Source organism: Cnephaeus nilssonii, assembly GCF_951640355.1.
Source record: "Cnephaeus nilssonii genome assembly, chromosome: 7".
Lineage (NCBI taxonomy): Eukaryota > Metazoa > Chordata > Mammalia > Chiroptera > Vespertilionidae > Cnephaeus > Cnephaeus nilssonii.
Genome location: NC_137078.1, coordinates 47,523,267 through 47,547,133, shown reverse-complemented (window position 1 = coordinate 47,547,133; position 23,867 = coordinate 47,523,267). Strand labels below are relative to the sequence as shown.

The window sequence follows — 23,867 nt, the reverse complement described above, 5'->3', positions numbered from 1 at the left end:
TGCGGTCTTCACCTTCGGTCTTTGGGTATCAGGGTTCTCTCCTGTGAGTTTTCCATTGATTATTTGGGAAGCCTATTTCAGTTGTAATTCCAGCTTGTTCCTGGGAGCATGTCTGTGCAGTCATTTTTAATCCATTTTATTTTATCTGCTCCATTCTTAAATGCCTAAAAAATATAACAAATTTTTAAAGGCTATTCTATGGCAGGAACAACTAGATCAGAGGCCTGCAAGCTTTCAGTTCCTCTGTGAAACTGAGCAGGATAATGAAGTACATATATGACCATGCTATAATTTGGACTTCCGTGTCAGAGAAGTGCCTCTGTTTTGAATTTTCTCTACTGGAAGTTGAAGCTATTCTTGACAAGGAGGTAGAAAAAGGGAATCTTATGATAATATTGTGAGTAACAAGACTTTAGAATACTTTACTATACTTGCCTCGGTGACCGAGGGAGGCCCCTACCAGGTCTGTGAACCCAGATTTCTGCCCTTTTAAGAATGCCTAAATCAGGGTCATGACAATGGGAGTGGAATGAAGGGGACAGGGCCTACAGAACTTGGTAACTGAATATGAGAGGTTTGTGGGGGAGAGGTTAAAGATGACTTTTTGTTTTCCATTTGAGAAATTATGGGGATGGAAGTTCATACTACTAGTAAATTTAGGAGGAAGAAGAGTTCTTGTTGTACTTTTTTGATATAATGTTTGAGATGCCAGCAGAAGAGCCAGGTGGAGTCACCAGGTAGGCAGATGGAAATGTGGGTTTAGATTTCTCAAAATAGGACAGATTTGGAGTTACAGATTTGGAAGTGATCTGCACAGAGGTGACTGAAATGCTTGGCTCAGTGAACCTTGTTAGAGAAGGGAAGAGGGTAGAGGCTTTTTAATTTCAGTTATCAATTAGAGAATGTGTGATAAATTTTAAATGGAAAATAAGCTATTGTAAAAAATAATATAAACAGAGCCACTTTAAAATGTAGTCAGAACTGCTATCCCAGAGGAACTGCCTTGCAAGTCTTATTGTACCTCAGATCTTTGGATTGTAAAACCACGGTAAAGTCACTTTTTTTTACTAGGCCTAAAGCAGCATTTTGCCCCAAATAACTGCAAAGATAACAAGAAATCAGAAATATTATGACTACCCTGACTAATGACTGCCAGATGGAAAATGAAAAACATGGTTTAGAATTAGCATCACTGTTTTAGTTTGTCTGCACTTACAGAAATGCCTTCCTTCATTGAGTAGTTGGCCCCCTTTTCTTCCGCATAAATACCCCTTGCCTTCCTCTCCTTCTCAGAACACTAATAGGACTTCTGCCTGAATCAGTGCTGAGTTACTTATGGATCTCTGATAAATGTTTGTTGCCTCTCACTTTACCCTTTTATTTTTGGGTTAACACTAGATATCTCAAATCAAATTAGGTGTGGATAACATTTATAAGTAAATACTTAATAAACCAATGAACTATAAAAAACTGCTTGATTTTTGACGGAAATAACTGATTTATGTTAAAAATATTCTTCTACTTGTGTATTTTTGAGCAAATAAAGACAGAATTTTTAGGGTCTTAATGACTCCTAAATTTGATTAAATAAATCAGATTTATTTCTTCAAATAGAAATAATATGGATTGTTTTTGCCAGAAATAGGATTTATAGAAATAATTTATAAATATAAAAAGTTACAAAATACTATGAAAAAAAGATTTTGAAGTAACTTTTATCCATCTTAATTTTAGGTCCAGAGTGTCAATTCTTGTCATAGCTGTGCTTGTGGCAATTCTAATTCCTGGGACAAAACAGATGAAGATGATATTAAACTTGTTAACATTCCTGTGACTACTCCTGAGAACTTATACTTGATGGGTAGGAATAACATAATAAAGTTTTAAGATATATTTCTTTAATGTGAAACTAAAGAACATGAATGGTTCTAAGGGAAACAACTATAATTTTAAAATGTTCTTATATCTACTGAATCTAGTGTATATAACACAATCTATTATATTAGTTTCCTGAGGGTGCTGTAACAAATTACCAGTTGGTGGCTTATAACAGCAGAAATTTATTATTTCAGAGTCCTTGAAGCGAGAAGTCTGAAATCTTGATCATTGGGTTGAAATCAAGGTGTCATTAGGGCCATGCTCCCTCTGGAGGCTTAGGAGAGAATCTGTTTCTTGTCTCTTCTAGTTTCTAGTGGCTTCTGGCTTGTGGCCTCCTGATTTAAGTTCCTGCCTTTCTCTTCATTTACCTTTCTACCTAGCTATCATTGGTTTTCTTCTTCTATCCAGAGAAGATTTTAAATAGAAAGAGGCCTGTGTTTTACATCTCTTGGCTTGACCATGAGCATGTCTAGAAAGTCTCACTGGATCTCAGAAAGAGAACCAGAGCATGCTTTTCACTGTTCTTCTCTACTCTATTTCAGGCTATATTCCTTTTAATGAAAGGAAATTCATATTCACTAAAAAACACAACCAAAAACCCTTGATGTAGCTCCCAGCCAGTGAGCAGTAAAGGAGATGATGACTTGTCAGGACTGTGTGCCTCTGAATGCACTCTGATCATCTCCAGTAGTATCACAGTATGTACTCCTGCCTGGGGGAAAGGTGTAAGAGTAGTTCTTTTGCCACCTTTTCCAAACATCTTCAGAGCATTAAGCTCACTATGCTTCTAGATTACTCTGTGTCTAGTAAACCTACCTCACAGCTTCTCTTGGAATATTGAAAAGAAATAGAGCAAAACTAGAGAAGTGGATAGGAGTCTGAGTATCATAGAATCAGGATTGGTAAGAGCCCTATGGATCACCTGATCCCCCACCTATTGTTTCAATGCCCTTTACAAGACTGATGACGTAAAAAAAAGATTGGTGACATATTTGAATTTCTGTTACAAAACGGATGATATGTGATAGTTTGGGTCATGTTTCCTCAGTGAGACAACGCGGTTGTTAGATCATTCTTCCTTATGTTTAACCAAAATAACCAGATGGCTAGAGAGTGGATGGAGTGAGGAAAGGCTGAAGGAATTAGAATTGTATGATTTGGAGAAACGAGAGTAGATAGTAATATACAGTCATTGACTTTTAAGTGCTTAAATTTGTTAGAAGGAAGAGGTAGGTAGTGATTCTTTGCTACAAAAAATAAAACAAGGCAGAAAGGCCTAAACTGCATTTATAGAACGTGTTATTTTTTTAGAGTTGTAGGTTCTCCAGATAATTGAAGAAATTATTTTAGAGGAGAGGTATTCTTTAACTATCACATCTTAAAAACGTCTTGAGAAAAAATTGCCCAGATTCTTAAACAGCGTTAGAGATATTTTTCTTTTATATGTCTAAAAAAGTTAAAGTTTTGACATATTTTTGTTTTGGTAAACCTTTTTCTTTTAATATGGAAAAAAAGGGCACATATTCACCCATTTTTTTCCACATCAGCAGGGATATGAAATTCCTAATTGAAATATCCTTTGTAGGTTTTTCCCATAGTCTTACATAGTTTTAACTCTAGCCCAGCAATTTTACCATCCAGATCAGCAAATTGGTATCTTATGCATTTAAGACATCATTTTGTGGAAAAAAGGATAGAAAATGCTGTATTCTAACTCCCATGCTATTATCTTTCTTCTAAGCTTTACTCTTTTCTTCTTCTTCTTTTTTTAATATTCTTTTGTAACATTGAATTACTTTTCCTTTTAAAAAAAAACATATTTTTATTGATTTCAGAGAGGAAGGAAGAGGGAGAGAGAGAGATAGAAACATCAATGATAAGAGAGAATCATTGATTGGCTGCCCCCTGCGTGCCCTCTACTGGGGATCAAGCCGAAACCCAGGCATGTGCCCTTGACTGGAATTGAACCTGGGAACCTTCAGTCTGAAGGCTGATGCTCTATCCACTGAGCCAAATCAGCTAGGGCTACTCTTTCCTTCTGAGAACCTTTATAAACCTGATAGCTTCTTATCAAATAGTTTATTTTACTTATTTATCAGTTTTCATTTTAACTCAGGGGTTATTTTGAAAGATAGTTGTGTGACTATAAAAATTTGCCATTATTGTTGGACTTTCGATGAATTCAAGATATTGTTCTAGAAAAATCCTAAGCACCATATACATTTGAATTACATTTTTAAATTTCTCTCTGATTTTTGGTTGACTGGAACTACTGGAATACATTGGGAAATTAAGATTATACTATGAAATGATGTGAGCATAAAATTATTCTTTAGTGCCGAAATTACTGTCAGATTGTTTGTCATTGATGATAACGGTATGAAAAACACTTGAGACCCCAGATGATTTTATTTTGGCATTGGTTTTGCTTACTTACAATTGTCCTGTTCTTAATTTTTAGGTATGGAATTGTTTGAAGAGGCATTGCGTCGATGGGAACAAGCTCTAACCTTTAGAAATAGACAGGCTGAAGATGAAGCCTGTAGCTCCATTAAATTGGGTGCAGGAGATGCCATTGCTGAAGAAAGTGTAGATGTAAGTTAAGGGTGATTTATCTGAGAGTGGTCTTCATAGTATTGGAGGAATCAAACTACTTTTATTGTTGATTCAGTGCCCTTGCTTTCTATGGTATTTAATAATAGAACTGCTTATTTTCTCCCCTAGGATTATTTGGGGCTACTTCTTATTGGGCTTTTTCTGTTCAGTTATTTGTTACATTCCAAATTTGCAAATTATCATCAAGTTTCCTGATTTTCTAAGAATGTATAGAATTAAAGCAGATAGGATTTCTAAAGGAATTTGTGAATGTCTGTTTTGTGCTTTGGATTTAATTAAGTTCCATTATATTCATAGAACTTACATTGAGTTAGAGCTGGATTGGTTCTTACTGATCATTTAGGCTAGTGATTCTCAAATTTGGGCATGCATCAGAATCATCTGAAAGGCTTGTGAAAACACAGATTTGAGAACCCCACCCCTAGGTTTAAAATATTTTTTTAAATGTTTTTTATTAATATCAGAGTGAGGAAGGGAGAAGGATAGAAACATCAGTGATGAGAGAGAATCATTGATCAGTTGCCTCCTGCACACCCCCTATTGGGGATTGAACCCATAACCCAGGGATGTGCCCTGACTGGAGTTGAACTGTGACCTCCTGGTTCATGGGTCAATGCTCAACCACAGAGCCACACCAGCCAGGCCCAGGGTTTTAATTCAGTGGGGCTGAGGTAGGTCCTGAGAATTTGCATTTCTAACAAGTTCCCAGATAATGTTGATGCTGCTGGTCCAGGGACCTTACTTTGAGAATCGCTGATATAATGCAACACAATTTCACAAAGACTTTGAGTCTCTGAGAACTGAGGTGAGTTAGCCAGAGGCACAGCTAGAACCCAGGCCTCCTGACTTCTGTCACAGTATTCTCACCACCCAACAGTAGTTTTTTATATCCCACACTTCCCTGCCTTTCATTTAAAAGTGGGAAATGTTTCTGAGTTCAACATTAAAATATAATTTTGCTGTGTTACTTTTTCTCTCTTTGTAGGATATTATTAGCACTGAATTTATCCATAAGCTTGAATCTCTGCTGCAAAGAGCATATCGTCTCCAAGAGGAGTTTGAAGCTACGCTGGGGGCATCAGATCCTAATTCTCTTGCTAATGATTTTGGTAAGATGGATATTTTACATGGTTTTTATTAAATGTGTGGTTTTATTTTTTATATTCTTGTAATCATTTAACTATATTAATATAGTTACATATTTTTTATGAAATAGCAAAGAGCAAAAATGTCCTATCATATTTATTGTTTTTTCTTTCAGTTTTATTTTTCAATGAACTTAATGGCTTTAAGATATAAATTCAAGTCTTAGCTGGTGTGGCTCAGTTGGTTGGAGTGTTGTTCCATGCACTGGAAGGTCTCGGTTTCAGTTCCCAGTCAGGCTGTGTATGGGAGGCAACAGATCGATGTATCTCTCACATCCATGTTTTTCTTGCTCTCTCCCTCTCCTCCTTCCTTCCTCTCTAAAATCAAATATTTTTTAAAAGATATAAATTCAAGTACTGGTAGTAGGAAGGATTGTGACATTATTTTAAAATTATTATTCTATCAGTGATGGGCAACCTTTTGAGCTTGGTGTGTCAAACTTCACCAAAAAACTGAGCATAACTCGGGTAGTGCGTCACTTTGAGGAAAAAACATTATTTCGCGATATTTATAGTTTAAATAACATAAATGTATAATTGTTATATATAATTGTATTTAATAAACCAAAAACTAAATATTTAGTGCTGACACGCGTGTCATAGGTTTGCCATCACTGTTCTAAGTGAAAGAATCCCAGTTAAAGTGCTAGAGAGAGGAAAAAAATAAACAATAATATAAAAATTGGACGTAAACACCCCAGAAATGTGCATGTCAATCATTGCACACATTTAAAATATTTTAAGTAATTATATTTCTTGGACTCCGTTTTAATTGCAGGCTAGATTTTGATGTAAGTAGTCAATACATAATTATTATATTCTATTGCCTTTGTTTCCTATTTTAAAGAACGTTGAAGAGACTTCTTTTTTTGTGTGTGTTTTTTTAAAAGAGACTTCTTAAGTAGTCTTCCAAAGGAAAAATGATTATAGCCCTAACCAGTTTGGCTCAGTGGATAGAGCATTGGCCTGCGGACTCCAGGGTCCCAGGTTCGATTCCGGTCAAGGGCATGTACCTTGGTTGCGGGCACATCCCCAGTAGGGGGTGTGCAGGAGGCAACTGATTAATGTTTCTCTCTCATCGATGTTTCTAACTCTCTCTCCCTCCCTCTCTGTAAAAAATCAATAAAATATATTTTTTAAAAGAAAACATGATTATAATTGCTTCCTGAATTTCTGTAAATGCTCCAAAAAATGAAATGAGACAAAATTATATTACATCCCTTTTTGTTAAAAATAATTTGAGTCTTTTTTATTGAGGAGGATTGTTGTATTCTAGTAAAATTAAATACAAAAAATAGTTAAGGAGTGTTAAGTTTTCAACATTTATTTCTGAAGGTAAAGTACTGAAAGTGGCTGCATTTTGAATTGTTTACGTGTCTGTGTATTTTGAATTTAGGTAAAAGATTTCATTTGTACAGGCATAGGGGAATGGGCAGTTTTCATGCCCTCCAGACACCTGGATGTGTTCACCAACCTGGAAGCTCTCTGAACTCTGTAGTGAGCATTCTGGAGGCTTCCCTGTGGGCTCCATTGACTAAATCATTGTCGCTGGATGATTAATGTCATCTCCAGCCCCACTCCCCTCGGGTCAGGGTTGGAGCGTAAAGTTCCAACCTTCTAATCACAGGTTGGTTCCCTTGGATTTATCCCCCTTTCGCCAAGAGTCACCTAATTAGCATAAATTCTCCTATGGGTTGAAAGGGGTTTATTATAAATAATAAAAGATGCTCCTGTAACCTCATCACTCAGGAAATTCCAAGGATTTTAGGAGCTCTGTGTCAGGAACCTGATAAATATATATTATATATCACAACATCACATTGAAAGTGGACAGGGTCAGAGTCAGAGATCTGAGACATGACACTTTCAAGTTACCTTAGGTCCCAAGAATCATTAAAAATTAAAAAAAATTTTTTTTTATTATAGTTGACAACAATATTATATTAGCTTCACCAAGAATTATTAAGACACTTGGTTGTTCATGCAGGTATAAATTCAACTGATTCTACTTTCACATTTTTTTATCTTGATTGTAAAGATATCTTAGGATACTTCATGATATATCGTACTAAAATATATGTGTATTTATCTACTTAGCTAGTAATTTAGGAAAATGTAAAAAAAAATTTGAAAAAGAGTTTTAATATAAATTGTCATTTTATTTGGAAATATTGCCAATGCTGAGCTTTTCTGCAGGTAAGATATTTGCCCTAAGTATTCATAGCTGGTTTTATACTCCTTGCAAATCATCTTAGTTTTGGAAGGCACACGGGTCAGTTCTTATTGACAAAGTTAGAGCCTCAGCAAAACTTATTTCACTAATTTGTAATTCAAAATATAAACAGTATAGCCTGGCCGGCATGGCTCAGTGGTTGAGCATCAACCTAGGAACCAGGAGGTCATGGTTCAACTCCTGGTCGGAGCAAATGCCTGATTTCAGGCTTGAAGCCCAGTGTGGGGCGTGCAGAAGGCAGTCGATCGATGATTCTCTCATCATTGATGATTCTGTATCTGTCTCCCTCTCCCTTCCTCTCTGAAATCAATAAAAATATATTTTAGCCCTAGCTGGTTTGGTTCAGTGTATAGAGCTTTAGCCTGTGGCCTATAATAGGCACTGACCACCAGGGGGCAGACACTCAACACAGCAGCTGCCCCCAGCCCTCAGGCCCCAGGCCAGCTAAGGCAGGTGTGAGCAAGCCCCCCACCCCCACCTCCACCCTCCGATCGCCCTTCTGTTCACCCTGCAGAGGGAGGCAACTGGTGGCGGCGGCAGGGGGTGGGCCCGGCAAGTGACGCTTCCAGACCGGCCAAGGCAGGTGCTAGTGGGGCCCCCTGATCGACCCTCTGGTCACTCCACAGATCAGCCCTGATTGCCAGCCAGGCCTAGGGACCCTACCCATGCACGAATTTCGTGCACTGGGCCTCTAGTATTTCAATAAAGCTATTACAAAACAAAACAAAACAAAATTAAAAAGTAATGTTTTCTACCAGGAAAAAGAAAGCTGTTAAAAATAGAGTATGCCCTAGCTGGTTTAGCTCAGTGGATATAGCGTCAGCCTGCAGACTGAAGGGTCCCGGGTTCGATTCCCGTTCAGGGCATATGCCCAGGTTGCGGGCTCGATCCTCAATAGGGGGCATGCAGGAAGCAGCCAATCAATGATTCTCTCTCATCATTGATGTATCTATCTCTCCCTCTCCCTTCCTCTCTGAAATCAATAAAAAAAGAAACATAGAGTATGATCCTATTAAGCTACTTTTAAGTAAGCATATTTTTTTGTGAATTTGGAACAGTGCAAAATAGCACTTAATGCTAAAAATTTTAAATAATGCTAATCCCAAAAATTAAAAAAAAAAAAAAAAGATCAAGAATCACTTTGTTTCAAAGCTGGTAGGCCTGGTGAATTAAAAAACATGTTTACTCTAGGTGGTACCACTTTAACTGGTAACCAGAAATACTGAGCATCCTTTGTCACTATCCTGTGAACCATTCTGTTGTGTACTAGTACGTGCATGGGAACTTCTGCACGTGGTCTTGGTGACTGTTTTGCTATTATTTTTACTCCTAATGTTAAATTAAGAATCTCTGGCATCCTGGCTCTAAAATCACAACCATTCTAATGCACTCCTAACCAAGCTGTTATTTGTGTTAAAATAGGAAATATTTTTGATATTTTGGAAGTAAGTGAAAGTGATATAGAACTTTACCTTACTACAAATACTTTATGTTTTTAAAGCATTCTTAAAAACAGATTTTATTATAGTCATTTATTATGCTTTAAAGCTATCCTTGAAAAAGAAATACAGTACAATACTTGTAATGTATTGCAACCTGTCTTTACATTTATTTCTGTAGGAAAAAAGCTTTGAAATAAGCAGGGTTTGAATTGTATTGTAAGACATAAATCCCTTGCATAAAAAGTAACCACCCTGTATTCACTAATTGATCTTTCACATGTTCTGTACTGGTATTCCCTTAACCATTCTGAATTAGTGAATAATTATTATTGGATATATTTCTATATTTGGTCTTACACACCAAAAGTTTACTCTTGGCTTAAACAATAGGTATTCTATTTATCTTATCATAAAGTGAAAAGAAGATTTGAATTATTTTTCTTTACTTATGAGACTTTAGTGTTAAATGGGAGGTGTTGAAATCACTAGAGGGCAGCACATTTTATCTACATATTAGATGCCTGTGACTCATAACTGCCATTCTGTCTGCTCGAAGCCTTGGAAGTTAAATTTAGGTCACTACTCTTTTTCTGGCATGTTTTATATACACCTGCTACTGTAACTCAGAGTGAGACAGAGCGTGGAGGTTATGCACACAGACTTGACCTAGCGTTGGTGTGAATTTCCATTAGTGTGCAAGTTCTTCTAGCTAACAGCATCTAGAAGTGTTGTGTTTAATTGTAGTTTCTGTTTTTCAGTGAATTGTTAAATTGCAGTTGTTAATTTATAATTTTGTTATTGTAGTTTTTGAAGACTCAACCCAAAAATTCCAATATGATTTCAGTTATAAACAGTATGCTCAGTGGTTAAAGAAGGTGTGGCATTAGAATTAAACAAACATGGGTTGAAATTCTGCCTCTATCACTCTTATTGGCTATGAAACCTAAGCAAGCCTTGACCTCTCTTAGGCTTGGCTTCTTTTGCTATAAGATGCAGCAGTATATTAGGATCAACTTTATAGAATTATGAAGATTAAATGAGATAATGTGTGTCATATTTTAGTATTGGCACTTGTTCTCTATTTATATTGCAGTTATATTCTAGAATACATATTGCAGTTATATTCTAGAATTTCCATAAGGCCTGTTCTAAGATTATTTTTAAATTGCCTGATTATAAGTAGATGGATATCACATGTTCATAATTTATTTTACAGTGATATTATTCAATTATATTCTCTAGACAACATTAATTTTTCTGGGAATTTATTGATTTTTCTCATATTATAGTAGTAACAAATTTGCATTTCCTGAAACAAGGTATTTAAGCCATGTTTAAAGTTATTTATTCAAGAAAGTAAATTGGATGCATGTTATAAATCCATTTTTTCTCTGTGTTAGAAAAGAAAACCATCATCTGAAGGACTGATACTTTGCAAAAGTATATATTCTATATGTAGCTAAGACTATTATCTTTCCTTAATTTCTGATCTTGCCATATGGAGAGGAGGAAAAAAAAAAAGATAATGGGTATACTCCTTACCAGCACATCCAATTATTTAGCAAATTATGTTGATTCTGCCTCCATAATATAGCTCTCATTCATTCTCTTTCCTCTGCAGCCTCATTATGTTTTGCTTCGGTTGAATAATCTCCTAACTGGGTTCCTGCCTCCAGTCACTCCCCACTGGTACATCCGTATCTTGTTTTGGAGTTACCTTTTTGGTACAGAGCTCTCATCTTATTGCTACCAGGTTCTTAAACCACTTTTCTGACCTATTTGTTTTACTTTTTCCATGTAACCCAGCCATTTGAATAAGCTCTTTTCCAGAATTAAAATTTTCTAAGATTTTAGTTACATAACCAACTTCAGGTTTTTAGTAAATTTTTCTTGTTTTTCTTTTTTACATTCTTTTGCTGTTTCATTGCGTAATTCAACATGCTCTGAAACATTTTTTTCTGATAGAACACAACTCTCTTTGAAGTTACTTCCTCTGTGTACCCTTTGATTTTCAAGCCAGAGGAAACCGCTCATACATTTCCTGTTCCATAATAATGCTATTTTTTGGTCTTATGGGTGCCATTTAAAGATTCATCAGTCTTTCTGGGTTCTGAATAAATTGAGAATACAAAAAGACCCAGATATTGATTATAAAATAGTATTAACTTCATTTTGAACCTTTTTAAAAAAATATATCTTATTGATTTTCCACAGAGAGGAAGGGAGAGGGATAGAGAGTTAGAAACATCGATGAAAGAGAAACATCGATCAGCTGCCTCCTACACACCCCCTACTGGGGATGTGCCCGCAACCAAGGTACATGCCCTTGACCGGAATCGAACCCGGGACCCTTCAGTCCGCAGGCCTACACTCTATCCATCGAGCCAAACCAGTTTCGGCAACCTTTTTTTTTTTTTTTTTTTTTGCTAATGGCTGTGTTAGACAATGTGTTAAGGCTTCCTACACTCTCTCCCTTGCCCTAAAAGAAATTATTTGGAGAAGTGGAGAGAATGCGGAGCAAATTCTTAGTACACTTACTAGCCAGCTACATAAGGATTTCCTGCCTGCTTTATAAGCCCTGCTAGCACTTGTCCAGCTCAGTAGAGGGAGATCCAGCACAACAGTGATAGACCTTTTTCTAGATGACAAGAAAGAGAGAGAAAGAGATGCTGTGCACACCAAGAACCATGTAGGGAACACTACTATAGGTATGGAATTGATAGATTATCAGTTATGCTCTTTAGCTTTAGCAGATAGCATCAAACCATTCTCTAAAGTATTTGTACCAATTTAAACTTCCACCAGCAGTGTATGAGAGTTCCTTCTCATATCTTCATTTTGTTTAACGTCTCTCTGGTTGTACCAAGATTTTTAATTTTAATGTTACCACATTTATCAATCTTTCCTTTATGGTTTGTGCTTTTTGTATATTGTTTAGAAGGTATAAAGAGAATTCTTTTGTATTTTCTTTAGAAAGTTTTGCTTTTCATATTTAGATTTTTAATCTGCCAGGAGCTGTTTTTTTAAAATGTATATTATTACTATTTTTAAAAAATATATATTTTATTGATTTTTTACAGAGAGAAAGGGAGAGGGATAGAGATCTAGAAACATCGATGAGAGAGAACCATCGACCATCTGCCTCCTGCACACCCCCCACCGGGGATGTGCCTGCAACCAATGTACATGCCCTTGACCGGAATCGAACCTGGGACCCTTCAGTCCGCAGACCAACGCTCTATCCACTGAGCCAAACTGGTTTCGGCTGATTACTATTTTTTAAAAACATTTAGATAACTGGTTGCCTCTGCACTATTCATTGAATAATATATCCTATTCTCATTGATTTGAAATGCCCCCGGTCATATGTCAGGTTGTCTTATATGTGCATCTTTAGTCTACTTGTTCCCTCATTGGCTTCACAGTGTCTTAATTACTGTCACTTTATATAGTTTTATGAGTCTTGACACCTGGCAGGGTGAGTCCATTCACTATGTTCTTTTTAAAGAATTGCCTTGGCTCTTCTTTGCCCTTGCTTTTCCATGTGAAGTTTAGGAGAGTTTGCCAAGTGTCATGAATATCCCTCTTGGGATTTTGATTATTACATTGCATTTATAGGTCAGCTTGTAGGAGAATTTAGATTAATGTTTCCATCTATGATCATGGTGTGGTTCTTCATTTACTTAAATCTTTTATGTCTTTCATAATTTTAAATAATTTTCTCCATGGAGGTCTTATGTATTTTTATTCCTGGGTCCCTTATAGTTTTGTTATCATGGTATAATTTTAAAATTTACATTTTGTAATTTTTGTTGCTATCTAAAATGTTGATATTTGCATTTAAAAATTATCAGCAACCCTTCTGATTGCCTATTAGTTCTGCCACCAGTAATTTATCATAGGTTCTTTTGGAATTTTTATCTAGACCACATATTTGTGGATGATAACATGTTTATTGTTTATTTCTTTTCTAACCCTTATGCTTCCTCACCAGCACCCCCACCCCCACTGACACTGTGTACTTTACCTGTGATAAGTAAGGGTTAAAACCCTTTCTATAGGTTACTTCTGCTCTGATTGGCCAGTTACAACTTACTCTTTTGAAGCAGTTAGAAAGCAATATAGGTTGATATATACCTCTTAAAACTCAGTGCTCAAGCTCCCTCCACAAAGAAGAAGATCCTTCTTTTAAAGTTTCCTTTCCACCTCCATTCTTTCCTATACTTCCTAACTGAAGTGCCTGCAGTCTGTTTAAGGAGCCTAAGAACTTAAAAGTAACATCTGTTTTGGCACATGTGGTTAATCTTAGGTTATCTACTGCTGTTTTTTGCTGAAATATATGAATATCTATGACTTCTTATAATTCACATGGAGATTCGTATATCATAGGTATCAGGCAAGAAGAAGAAAGGTACAGTACTGTTTTCTGCATCATTACATTATTTTTCATTTTAAGTAAATAATTTTGTATATTTTGAAAAGTGGTGATAAATGGGTGGTAGATTCACAAATGTTTGTTTTTGTATATTGATTCAGTAAACATCTATGGTATATATGTAATTTTTGTACATATCAAATATTGCACAATAAAAGTACATTTATCTTTTTTTAAAAATATTTTATTGATTTTTTTTTTTACAGAGACGAAGGGAGAGGGATAGAGAGTTAGAAACATCGATGAGAGAGAAACATCCATCAGCTGCCTCCTGCACGCCCCCCACTGGGGATGTGCCCTCAACCAAGGTACATGCCCTTGACCAGAATCGAACCTGGGACCTTTCGGTCCGCAGGCCGACGCTCTATCCACTGAGCCAAACCGGTTAGGGCAGTACATTTATCTTTCATATTAAATAGAAATTTGTGTTATCTGAGTTATTTTGGTAAAAATTAGACTCTAGTTAGTTATAAACACTAGTGAGAGATTGGTAGAAAATGGATTAAAACCTAATACCAAGGAATGATTTATACTCTAGAAGAATTCTATTATCATTATATCATGTAGGGTATGCATTATTACATGGTTTGGTAGTTTACTTCAATATTAGTACATTCAGAAATTAAGATTATTCTTTACTCACTTTGGATAGGCTATTAGGGCAGGACGAAATTGCTTAGTTTAATACCAGTGTAAAAATTAACCTGATTAACAACAAATGAAGCTTGCTCACAGTTTCTTGGGGACATTATTTAGTTGCTATGGTTTATATGAATAAAGTTCAGGCTTATTAATCTGCACTCTCATTAGATTTCTTCTAAAATTAATTGGGCTTCATAGTTTATATGCTTATATTTTCTATAAAGAGAGCAGTATATACTTGCAACAGCAGTATTAGCAGGAAACTCTTTAAAGCATAACTTTAATAAATGTTGTTTTTTTGGCTGAAGCAAAGGACTCTGAAATTCTTTCATACTGATGTGTAGGAACAAATTTAGCCCTTAAAAACAAACCAGGAATTTTCATAGCTTAACAACATTGCTTTGCGTATTTCAGATATGGTTTTAGGCCTCTTTATGACCTTTTTTTTTTTTTTTTTTAACAGAACAAACTCACAGACTCTTGGGTCTGGATTACTTAGCAAACATTTGATTGCCTAGTATATATCAAACATGGCATAAGACACTGGAGACAAGGATGGAGAAGATTTCATCCTTGCTTTTAGGCAACACACTATTTGGAGATAGTAAATAAGTATATAGCTCAGTGGATTTAATGCTATAATAATGTGTTTAGAAAGTGCTATGGAAACACCAAGGAAAAGCATATGATTATTCATGGGGGCTCCAGGAAGGCTTCACAGGTGTGACACTTGAAGAAAGAAGGTCCACCAGGAAGACGATGGAGAAAAAGCCATTTCAAGCAGAGAAAACCACATGACAGTATATAACAGCCTGTTTAGGGAACTGTCAGTCATTTTGATATCAAATGAAATGGGGGTCCTCTTCCCCACTGGGTGCTGCTGGGGTGGACATCTTATAATATCCCAAGAAAAAGAATTTCGTGAGACTTGAATGGGAGAATTAGTGATTTTTATTTGCATGGAATTAAATCCCTGCGTTTCTAAAGCCCCATTTCCCTTAGTCCAGTCATGGAAGACACATAGCTGGGTTTCAGTAGAGCTAGAAGCAAAGGCAGTGTCCAGAGTTTCCTTTCCATGTTGGAGACAGGTCCAGTACAGCATCAGGCTAGTTGCAGTCCATTTGTCCATTGTGTGTGGGGTCCACATGGCATGGGCCACACGGGAGAATGCCAGGAAGCCAAGTGTGAGCCATGAGCCAAGCGTGCCAAGAGGAACCAAGAGAGTCAAGAACATAAGAGAGCAAGCTTCTTTGTTCAGGGGGTTAAGTATCCCAAATTTCGTGGACTTGCAGTGGCCATGCCCATTCTGCCCAACCATCTCTCCCAGGTGTGATTGACAGACAGATATTTTCCCTACGTCATCCCAGCTTTATTGGGCATGCTTATATCTCCCCTTTGTCCAGTCCCCTCCCCCCAGAGTTAGGCGGGAACGTGCCTATCCCTGGCTTTCCCTTTGCTCCTTTCCTGTTATTAATAACTAGCTAATTACAACGGTATCAGTTTTATATGGCTTGGAAACACAATATATGTAGATGTAGGAGAGTGGTGGGAAAGAAATCTAGAAAGGTGGGCAGGAGCTAAATCATGACGGTCCTTGTTTTGTACCTTTAGGCAAAAGGGAGCTACTGAGAATTATAAGAAGTCATAATCAAATTTATGTATTTGCAAGAGATTGTGGAAGGGTTGACCGGTGCAGTTTAAATATTTTACCCATACTTTTTTCCTGCTCTTTTATGCAGAGAATTTCATTGAGATAGTGAGACATCTTCTGAGGGAAGATCAGAGATTTTTCCAGCCTAGTACCGATTTCACAAATTCTCTGGCAGAGAATAGGAAAAGCTGTAAAGGAGGCCTTCCTGACCACGGGAGAGACATTCTTTTTTTGGTAAGCAGCCAGGTAGAACATTTAGCAATATTGGAAGAGCTTGGCAGCCAGAGCAAATACCTCAACTATCATCTTGAGTCAGATGTCAGACAGCCCCAAGTTGACGCTCTCAGACCTCGTCCTTTTCCTTTTGTGCACAATCACTGTGGTCAGAGAATGAACTCCCTGAGGGTTTATTTTTAGGGAGTGACATGAATTATAGGCTTAACGTGTATACTCAGACCTCTAAATATACACAGTGCAAATTGTAGAACATACGAGAAATTTGGCCTGGTAATTTCCTTTTATGCGTTAAGGCGTATAATCTTAATTTCAAAGTATTTAATAATACTACAAAGTGAAGTCTAACTGGCATTACATGCAAGTCAAAATAGGTGCAGAGATTAGAGCAGTCTGAAAATTGCCAGGGTGTCAGAAATAAGAGAAAAGCCTGCTGCTTGCCTTTGCCTCTTTTGTATTTAAGTTACATTTTACCAACTTGGATTTCTAAGTCTAGGACCTTCACTCACCCATACAAGGCCTTTGTGTGTGATTTAGAAAAAGGCCCAGGATATGGGCTGGATATCTGATGCCACTTGTCACATTGGTCAGGGGCCTCTGTGTAGCGTACGGAGCGAACCACTGTTCCGACTAGCCCTGTTAACGTGTCTAAACTGCAGACTTAACCTTGATTACTTTTTGATACATTTTGGGTTATCCGTCACTTCTTTCTTCTCCTAAAAAAAGGTAGAAAATGCTGTTAGTCCTTTTTCTTTCCTTTTGTTATTCATTTTGCATTGGCAGCTGTATTTCCCAGTTAGGAATCATAGTTGTTTTGTTGGCCAATTGTGGTGTATATGAAGTTGTGATAAAATATGGAAAGTTGCCCTAGCTCAGTGGTCGGCAAACTCATTAGTCAACAGAGCCAAATATCAACAGTACAACGATTGAAATTTCTTTTGAGAGCCAAATTTTTTAAACTTAACCCTTTGCACTCGGATGTCGAGTGTGACTCGACACGGTTAGCAGTAGAATAAAGGAATCGAGAAAAGCAAGTGAGTGCAAAGTTAAACTATATAGGTAGGTACATTGTTATTAACTTAATTAGGGTATTCCTAAGCTGGTCTTTGCTAAAAACTCAAGGGGCCAAAGAGCCGCATGTGGCTCGCGAGCCACAGTTTGCTGACCACGGCCCTAGCCGTTGCTCAGTGGTTAGAGCGTTGGCCTGAGGACTGAAAGGTCTTGGGTTCGATTCTTGGTCATGGGCATGATCCTTGGTTGCATGCTTGATACCTGGCCCTGGCCAGAGCGAATCGGGGAGGCAACCAATCAATGTGTCTCTCTCACATCAATGTTTCTCTTCCTCTCTCTGTAAAAATCAATGGAAAAAATATCCTTGGGTGAAGATTTAAAAAATTATAACTTATGGAAGGCTCCTTTTGGGTAGTGTCATAGTAGCTGGCTGTTTTTGTATATGTATTATTTCACATGGGCAAAACTGTGTAAGTCATAACACATCAAGAACTGATCACTTCTTTCTTTTATTTCATTGTTAGTCCTTTCAATGTCAAGGTACATCGAGAGGAGAATTAAGAAAATATATCTTAGCTCTTTCACTCTCTGAAATTGTGTTGTTTTTTATTTTTATGTTCAACTTCTTTTCTCTCTCAAACTTTACTATAGCATTTTAAAACAAATGGGAATACAAATTATCCACAACAGGGGTGGACAGATAGTCAGTCATACAAGACACAAAGAGCAGCAATAGTTTTCTAGATTTGTTAATTATTTTAACATTATAGCAGACTGTTTGGAAAATTGCTTATCTTGTTGGCAGCGGGAACTTTTCCATTTTTAATAAGACCATAGAAAAGGCAAGGTCCCAAATCAGATTTAAATTGCTAAAATCATCTGGAGAATAGCTGCTGACATCGCAGTCAGATGATATTGAGACATTTGGCAGGCTTCCTCTGCTTGCTGGTGTTACAAAACCCACAGTGGACAGCCTAGATTTTAAAAGAGGAGCGGCATCCTTGGAATCTCCGCTAGAATCTGCTGAGGTTAAAATAGACCTGATGCCTTCTAAGCGACAGAAAATAGAATGTGCCCAGTGATGGCCAAAGCGGGGCATGCAGAAAACCCACTTACACTGGTTTAAAGGAACAGGTCTAGGCCTGAAGCTCCAGGGCTCAAGGGTCTTCTAGGTTTTTTGGTGTTTTTTTTTAACTTTCAAGCAAATTCTGCTTTGGAAAAAACTTAATATGTGAATTAGGAGATTGTGAAAGAAGGAGGAAGGCTTGAATCCAGTCAGATTTTTGGCCTAAAATATATAACTGTTTAGTTAAAAGTAAACATACTTCAGTGTTCTTCCAAAGAAAAACATAGTTTATGTCTAGGCATGAATGTTTTAAAGGTTCTGGGTATTGGACACAGGTAAGTGTTTTTAAAAAAACCTTTTAGATTTACGATTTTAAAAGTTTAGGGGGAAAAAAGAGCTACCTTGCCAAGTGTCAGTGTGGTAACTCATGGCACATTTTTCATATTTAATCACCCAATTATGTGAAAAGCTCTTTTTAGGCAATTGAGTGTTAATGATGAGTCATTAAGGGACTAATGCTGCATATTTTAGGTTTGGAAGATGGTGTCATAAGTTTAATTAATTTAGATCTGGCTATTAGAAACAGAAGAATTTTAACAGGGCTTTGAAAACAAGTTAAAGTCGTGCAACAGGCAGAATGAGCCTGAGGAAATACATGAGAGGCTTTTTAAATTAGGGATTTCCATGTCTTGGGGATGGTCAGTTTATAATAACTTTCTTTTTTTGTTTATATGAACAAATATTTAAATGTTTACAACGTGTTCCATACTTGATTGAGAACTGTAGGAACCATCAGGAAAAACAAAAATGAAAGAAAAAGAAAGTAAAGAGAAAATTCGAAAAGTACATCCACTTAGGTTGTGTCAGTCCAGCGGGACAGACAGGTTGTATATTCAGGCAATAGTTAAATAAAAATTCAGATTGAATATTAAATGGTACATACTTACCTTTTGCATAAGAATATGAATAGCTAACATGTATTGAATACTTATTTTACATATATTAACTTGTTTAATCCTCACACAACTCTGTGAGGTAGATTCCCCCCGCCCCATTTTATAAACGAGAACACTGAGGAACTGAGGAGATAAGAAACTTACCCAAGGTTACACAGCTAATAAAGAGCAGTCAGAATCTGAATCTAACCTGTAGGGCCCCAGACCCATGATTTTACGTTGGTTGTATTGCCTCACATAGAATAAAACAAAACAGCTAATTTTTGGAGGATACTTGCTGAGGATAGTACTTAAGCAGCAAATTATAAAGCAGTATGTGTTCCTGGGTAGCATGGGGTGAAGGATCAGAAGAAGAGAAATTTGTGTGTTGGAAAAGATGCAGAAGGAACCAAAAGCTTGAGTAAAGAATGCGTATGGCAATAAGACTACTAGTGAAAAGTTATTTAGCACTTACTATGTAGCAAGGACTGTGCCTACACAAGTCTCCCATTTAATCCTGTGACAACTCAGTGAAATCAATATTGTTATCCTCAGTTTACCCAGATAGTAAACAACAAAGCTAGGATCGGAATCCAAATGCTTGCTGGCTTACTCCAAAGCCCAAACTTTTTACCATTGCATTAATCTGTGGTAAGTGGGAGTGTAGTAAATATACTCAGATAAAGCTGAGTGGTCTTTCAGTAATTAATAGAAAATAAGATTGTATAGGTAGGTTGGACTGAGATTATGGAAAGCTTTGAAAACCAGACAAGGAGCCATTGAAGATTTTGATTAGGAAATGGCCTTTATTGTTCTAGTTATTATAAGACATTCTTGTATATAATTAGGCTAGTCTATTTAGCAGTTACCTATATTAAATGAAATAGTTTGTGAAAGCATTTAGCAGAAAGTCTAGGGAACATAGTAGTCACTCAAAAAATATGAGTTGAATCTAAATCCTCTAAAGAACTTGTAAATTCTTTGCACTGAAGATAAGATTTGAGAAAGGAATGCTTTAATAGTGCTGTATAATAGAAATACGTGAGCCATAAATGCAACTTTAAATTTCTAGTAGTCACGTGAAACAGTAAAACGAAAGTAGTGAAATTAATTTTAATAATATATTATTAACATTTTCTTAAGCCTAGTGTTTATTAATAAGAGATTTTATGTCTTTTGGTACAAAGCTTTCAAAATCTATTGTGTATTTTACACTTATAGTACATCTCAATTCTGTCAGCCACATTTTATGTGCTTGATAGACACATGTGGCTAACAGCTACCATATTGGACACCACAATTCCATAGTTTCATAGCATGGAATCTGGTGTCAGATGACTTGGTTTTGAATCCTGCCATTCCATTTCTTAACTGTATTCGTATGGACCAGTTAGTTATAACCTTTCTGTACCTTAGGTTCTTTGATATATAAAATGAAAAAAATATATATCACCTACCTCAAAGGATTATTTTGAGAATTATGAAATAATATATGTAAAGCATATAAATTGGTTCCTGGCAAGTAGTAAATGCAAAATAAATGTTTATTAATCTCATCACGCTTTTATTGTTGTTAAATAGCAAGTGTCTCTTATTTTCCATATCTTTCTTCTGCAAATGATTGATTATCCTCGCCCAAACATTTCAAATTCTAAACCAATCACTAAATAGTAAAGAAAGATTGATGAGCTAGAAGTAAAAAGGTTGTGAGTGGTATATGCGTGGCGTTAGCCTCCACTATTACTACTGGTATTTCCCTATAGGGTGCAGATAAATTATTTTCAATTTGCTGTTGTACTTAACAGACTCATCAGATCTTTTCACTTTTAACCTAGCATCATTATAGATGCTCCCTCTTCCAGGGAATACAATTCATGTCTAATAGTAATTTGCAACTTTACTATCAACATTGAAATACAGAAAGTATTTCTTTGTCTTTTCTGTTTTCAGCCATTTGGGGTCAAAATGTATAGATTTATTGTTTTCTTTCCTTCTAAATCCTAGAGGAAAGTGCACAAAATGAAAAAATACAGTGATTTATAATACCCTCTTGTGTAACTATCATGTAGATAAAAAAATAAAACATTGTCAATTCTCAAAAGGTCCCCTTGTTACCCCTCCCCTCCCCGCCCCAATCAATATTTCTTCCAAATTAACCACTGGTATGTTGCTAATGCTGATTACTTCCTGGCTTTTTTTATAGTCTTATCAACTAAGTGTGGAGTCCATTTAGTTTTGCCTGTTTTTGAATTTTTTAAAAAAATCCTCACCCAAGGATATGTTTTTATTGATTTTTTTTAGAGAGAGAGAGGAAAGGAGAGGGAGAGAGAGAAAAAAACATTGATGTGAGAAACATCGATCAGTTGCCTCCTGTAAGCACCTGGACTGGGAATTGAACCTGCAACCTTGGTATGTGCCCTGACTGGGATTTGAACCCACGACCCTTGGGTGCATGGGCCAACACTACAACCAACTGAGCTATACTGGCCTGGGCTGTTTTTGAATTTTAATGTGAATAAAATGCATATAATTCTTCACTCAACATGTTGTGAGATTCATCCATGTTCTTGCATTTAGCAGCAATTCATTCACTTTTATTTTTGTATGGTATTTCATTGTATGAATATAGCACAGTTTGTGTGTTCTATGGTATATGGACATTGGTTTGTTTTTTTTCCATTTTGGAGCTATTATAAATGTTGTTATGAACATTCTTATGCACAAAAGCATGCATTTCTATAAAACACACCAAGGATAGAATTGCTAGGTCATAGAGAAGGCAGTGTTGAACTTTAATAGATAATGCCAAAATTTCCACATGGTTCTACCAATTGACATTTCTACCAGTAGTGTGTGAGAATTTCCATTGCTATACATCCTTAACAAAAAATTTTTCCAAGTTCAATAATTCTGGTAGGTGTGTAATGATATCTAATTGTGACTTTAACATTTTTTTCTGCTAAGATAAATTTGGTAGGAAAATATTTCTGAAATATTGACTAAGATGAAGCCTATGGTTTCCAATTTTCTGTGCTGTCCTTGTCTTTCAGCACCACAATCAAGAGTTGATACTTTTTAGAAAGAGTAATATAAAAAAATTTTAAATTTTATTTTTCAATTACAGTTTATATGCAATATTATTTTGTATTAGTTTCAAAAGGTATTTTACATTTTAATTGGATGCATGAAAGCAGTTAGTTTGAGATATTGTCCAATATTCTTTCTTTATACTTTTTATTGGCTTGTGTGAAAAACAGCTGTATTATTTCTAGTCATAATTACTGCTTTAAGCTGCCATTCCAGGAATAATAATAATTACTGAAATGAGAGGTATGGTCTGTGTGGTTTACAAAATTGGATTTAATGAATAAATCTTTCCAGTTCCTCTGAGCTTTTTTTTTTGGTTAGATTAAAAAAAAAAAAAAAGTACAATCATTGTAACTGATCTGGATGACATTGAGTGGCTGGTTTCTGTTGAGTGAAGTAAAACAGACTTAACAGCTTGTGGGTAATGTCTGAAAGGTAAAGTGACATGAGATAAATGTTTGTGTTTCATTCTGAAAATAGCAAAAGGCATATGGAACCACGATTTAACTTAATTGACTAGTAATATAATTCTGCTTTAAAAGTGCTTTGGCAAAAAAAAATTGTACTGTGATTTCTTTTTGCACAATTAATACTAACAATGGAAAAATCATTAAGAAGATAAAGATTTGAAAGTTGTAAATGCCAGTTCAGTTTTATAAATAATTGATCTGTTTGTGTATGCATTTAAAAAAATCATATGCACTAAAAAGAGAATAATTGAAAATTTTCTGGGTAAAATTGAGTTTCTAAAAATACCAAATTTAGTCTTGGACTCTGTGGCTCAATTGGTTGAGCATCGTCCCATGCAATGAGAGGTTGCTGGTTCGATTCGCAGTCAGGGCACATGCCTGGTTTGCAGGCTCAGTCCCCAGTAGGGGATGTGCAGGAAGCAGCCCATCAATGTTTCTTTCTCTCTCTCCCTCTCCTTTCCTCTCTTTCTAAAAAGTCAATAAAGAACAATAACAAAATAAAAATACCAAATTTGATGAAAAATGTAAATTTCTAATAGAATATGTATTCTTAAAAATAGAATGATTTAACCTCAGATTTTGTTCCATTATATAGTCATTTAGTAGTAGGATTTTAAGCTGACAAGTTAGATATTTTAAAAGGATTGATGTAAACTTCATTTGAAAACAATTATAATTTAAACTTAGAAGATAAATGGTTAAAATGTTAACAATGGTCTCACCAAATGTAGAGTAGTGTTAACATAAAAACATTCAAACCTGTAAAGAATTTTTGTGAGTTTACTTGAGCCAAACTATCAACAATTGCCAGGAAGCAGAATCTCCACGGATTGGAATGATGCTCCAGAGAATGGCTGTTTTTCACCTTGTTTTATACATTACAATCAAAGGAGGAGACATAGGTGGGTTACTTGAAATCCATTTGGTGACAGATTAGGGAGGCAGGAGAAAGCAAAGCGAGGAAACCTCTGGGATTGGATAACTAGTAAAATGATAGATACATACTTCTTGCTTTTACTGTA

At 36.1% G+C, this 23,867-nt stretch overlaps 1 protein-coding gene across 3 annotated transcripts in view; it reads left to right on the top strand.

Moving 5' to 3' along the window:
* Positions 1 to 23,867, top strand: part of MIGA1 (mitoguardin 1) — a gene marked incomplete at its 5' end in the record, with an annotated part of 87,674 nt that overhangs the window by 29,093 nt on the left and 34,714 nt on the right. For all 3 annotated transcript variants that reach the window (XM_079777373.1, XM_079777374.1, XM_079777372.1), the window contains 3 exons: positions 1,735 to 1,861; positions 4,340 to 4,473; positions 5,480 to 5,603. In XM_079777373.1, the coding sequence (XP_079633499.1) occupies positions 1,735 to 1,861; positions 4,340 to 4,473; positions 5,480 to 5,603 (385 nt within the window). The remainder of the gene's footprint in view (positions 1 to 1,734; positions 1,862 to 4,339; positions 4,474 to 5,479; positions 5,604 to 23,867) is intronic.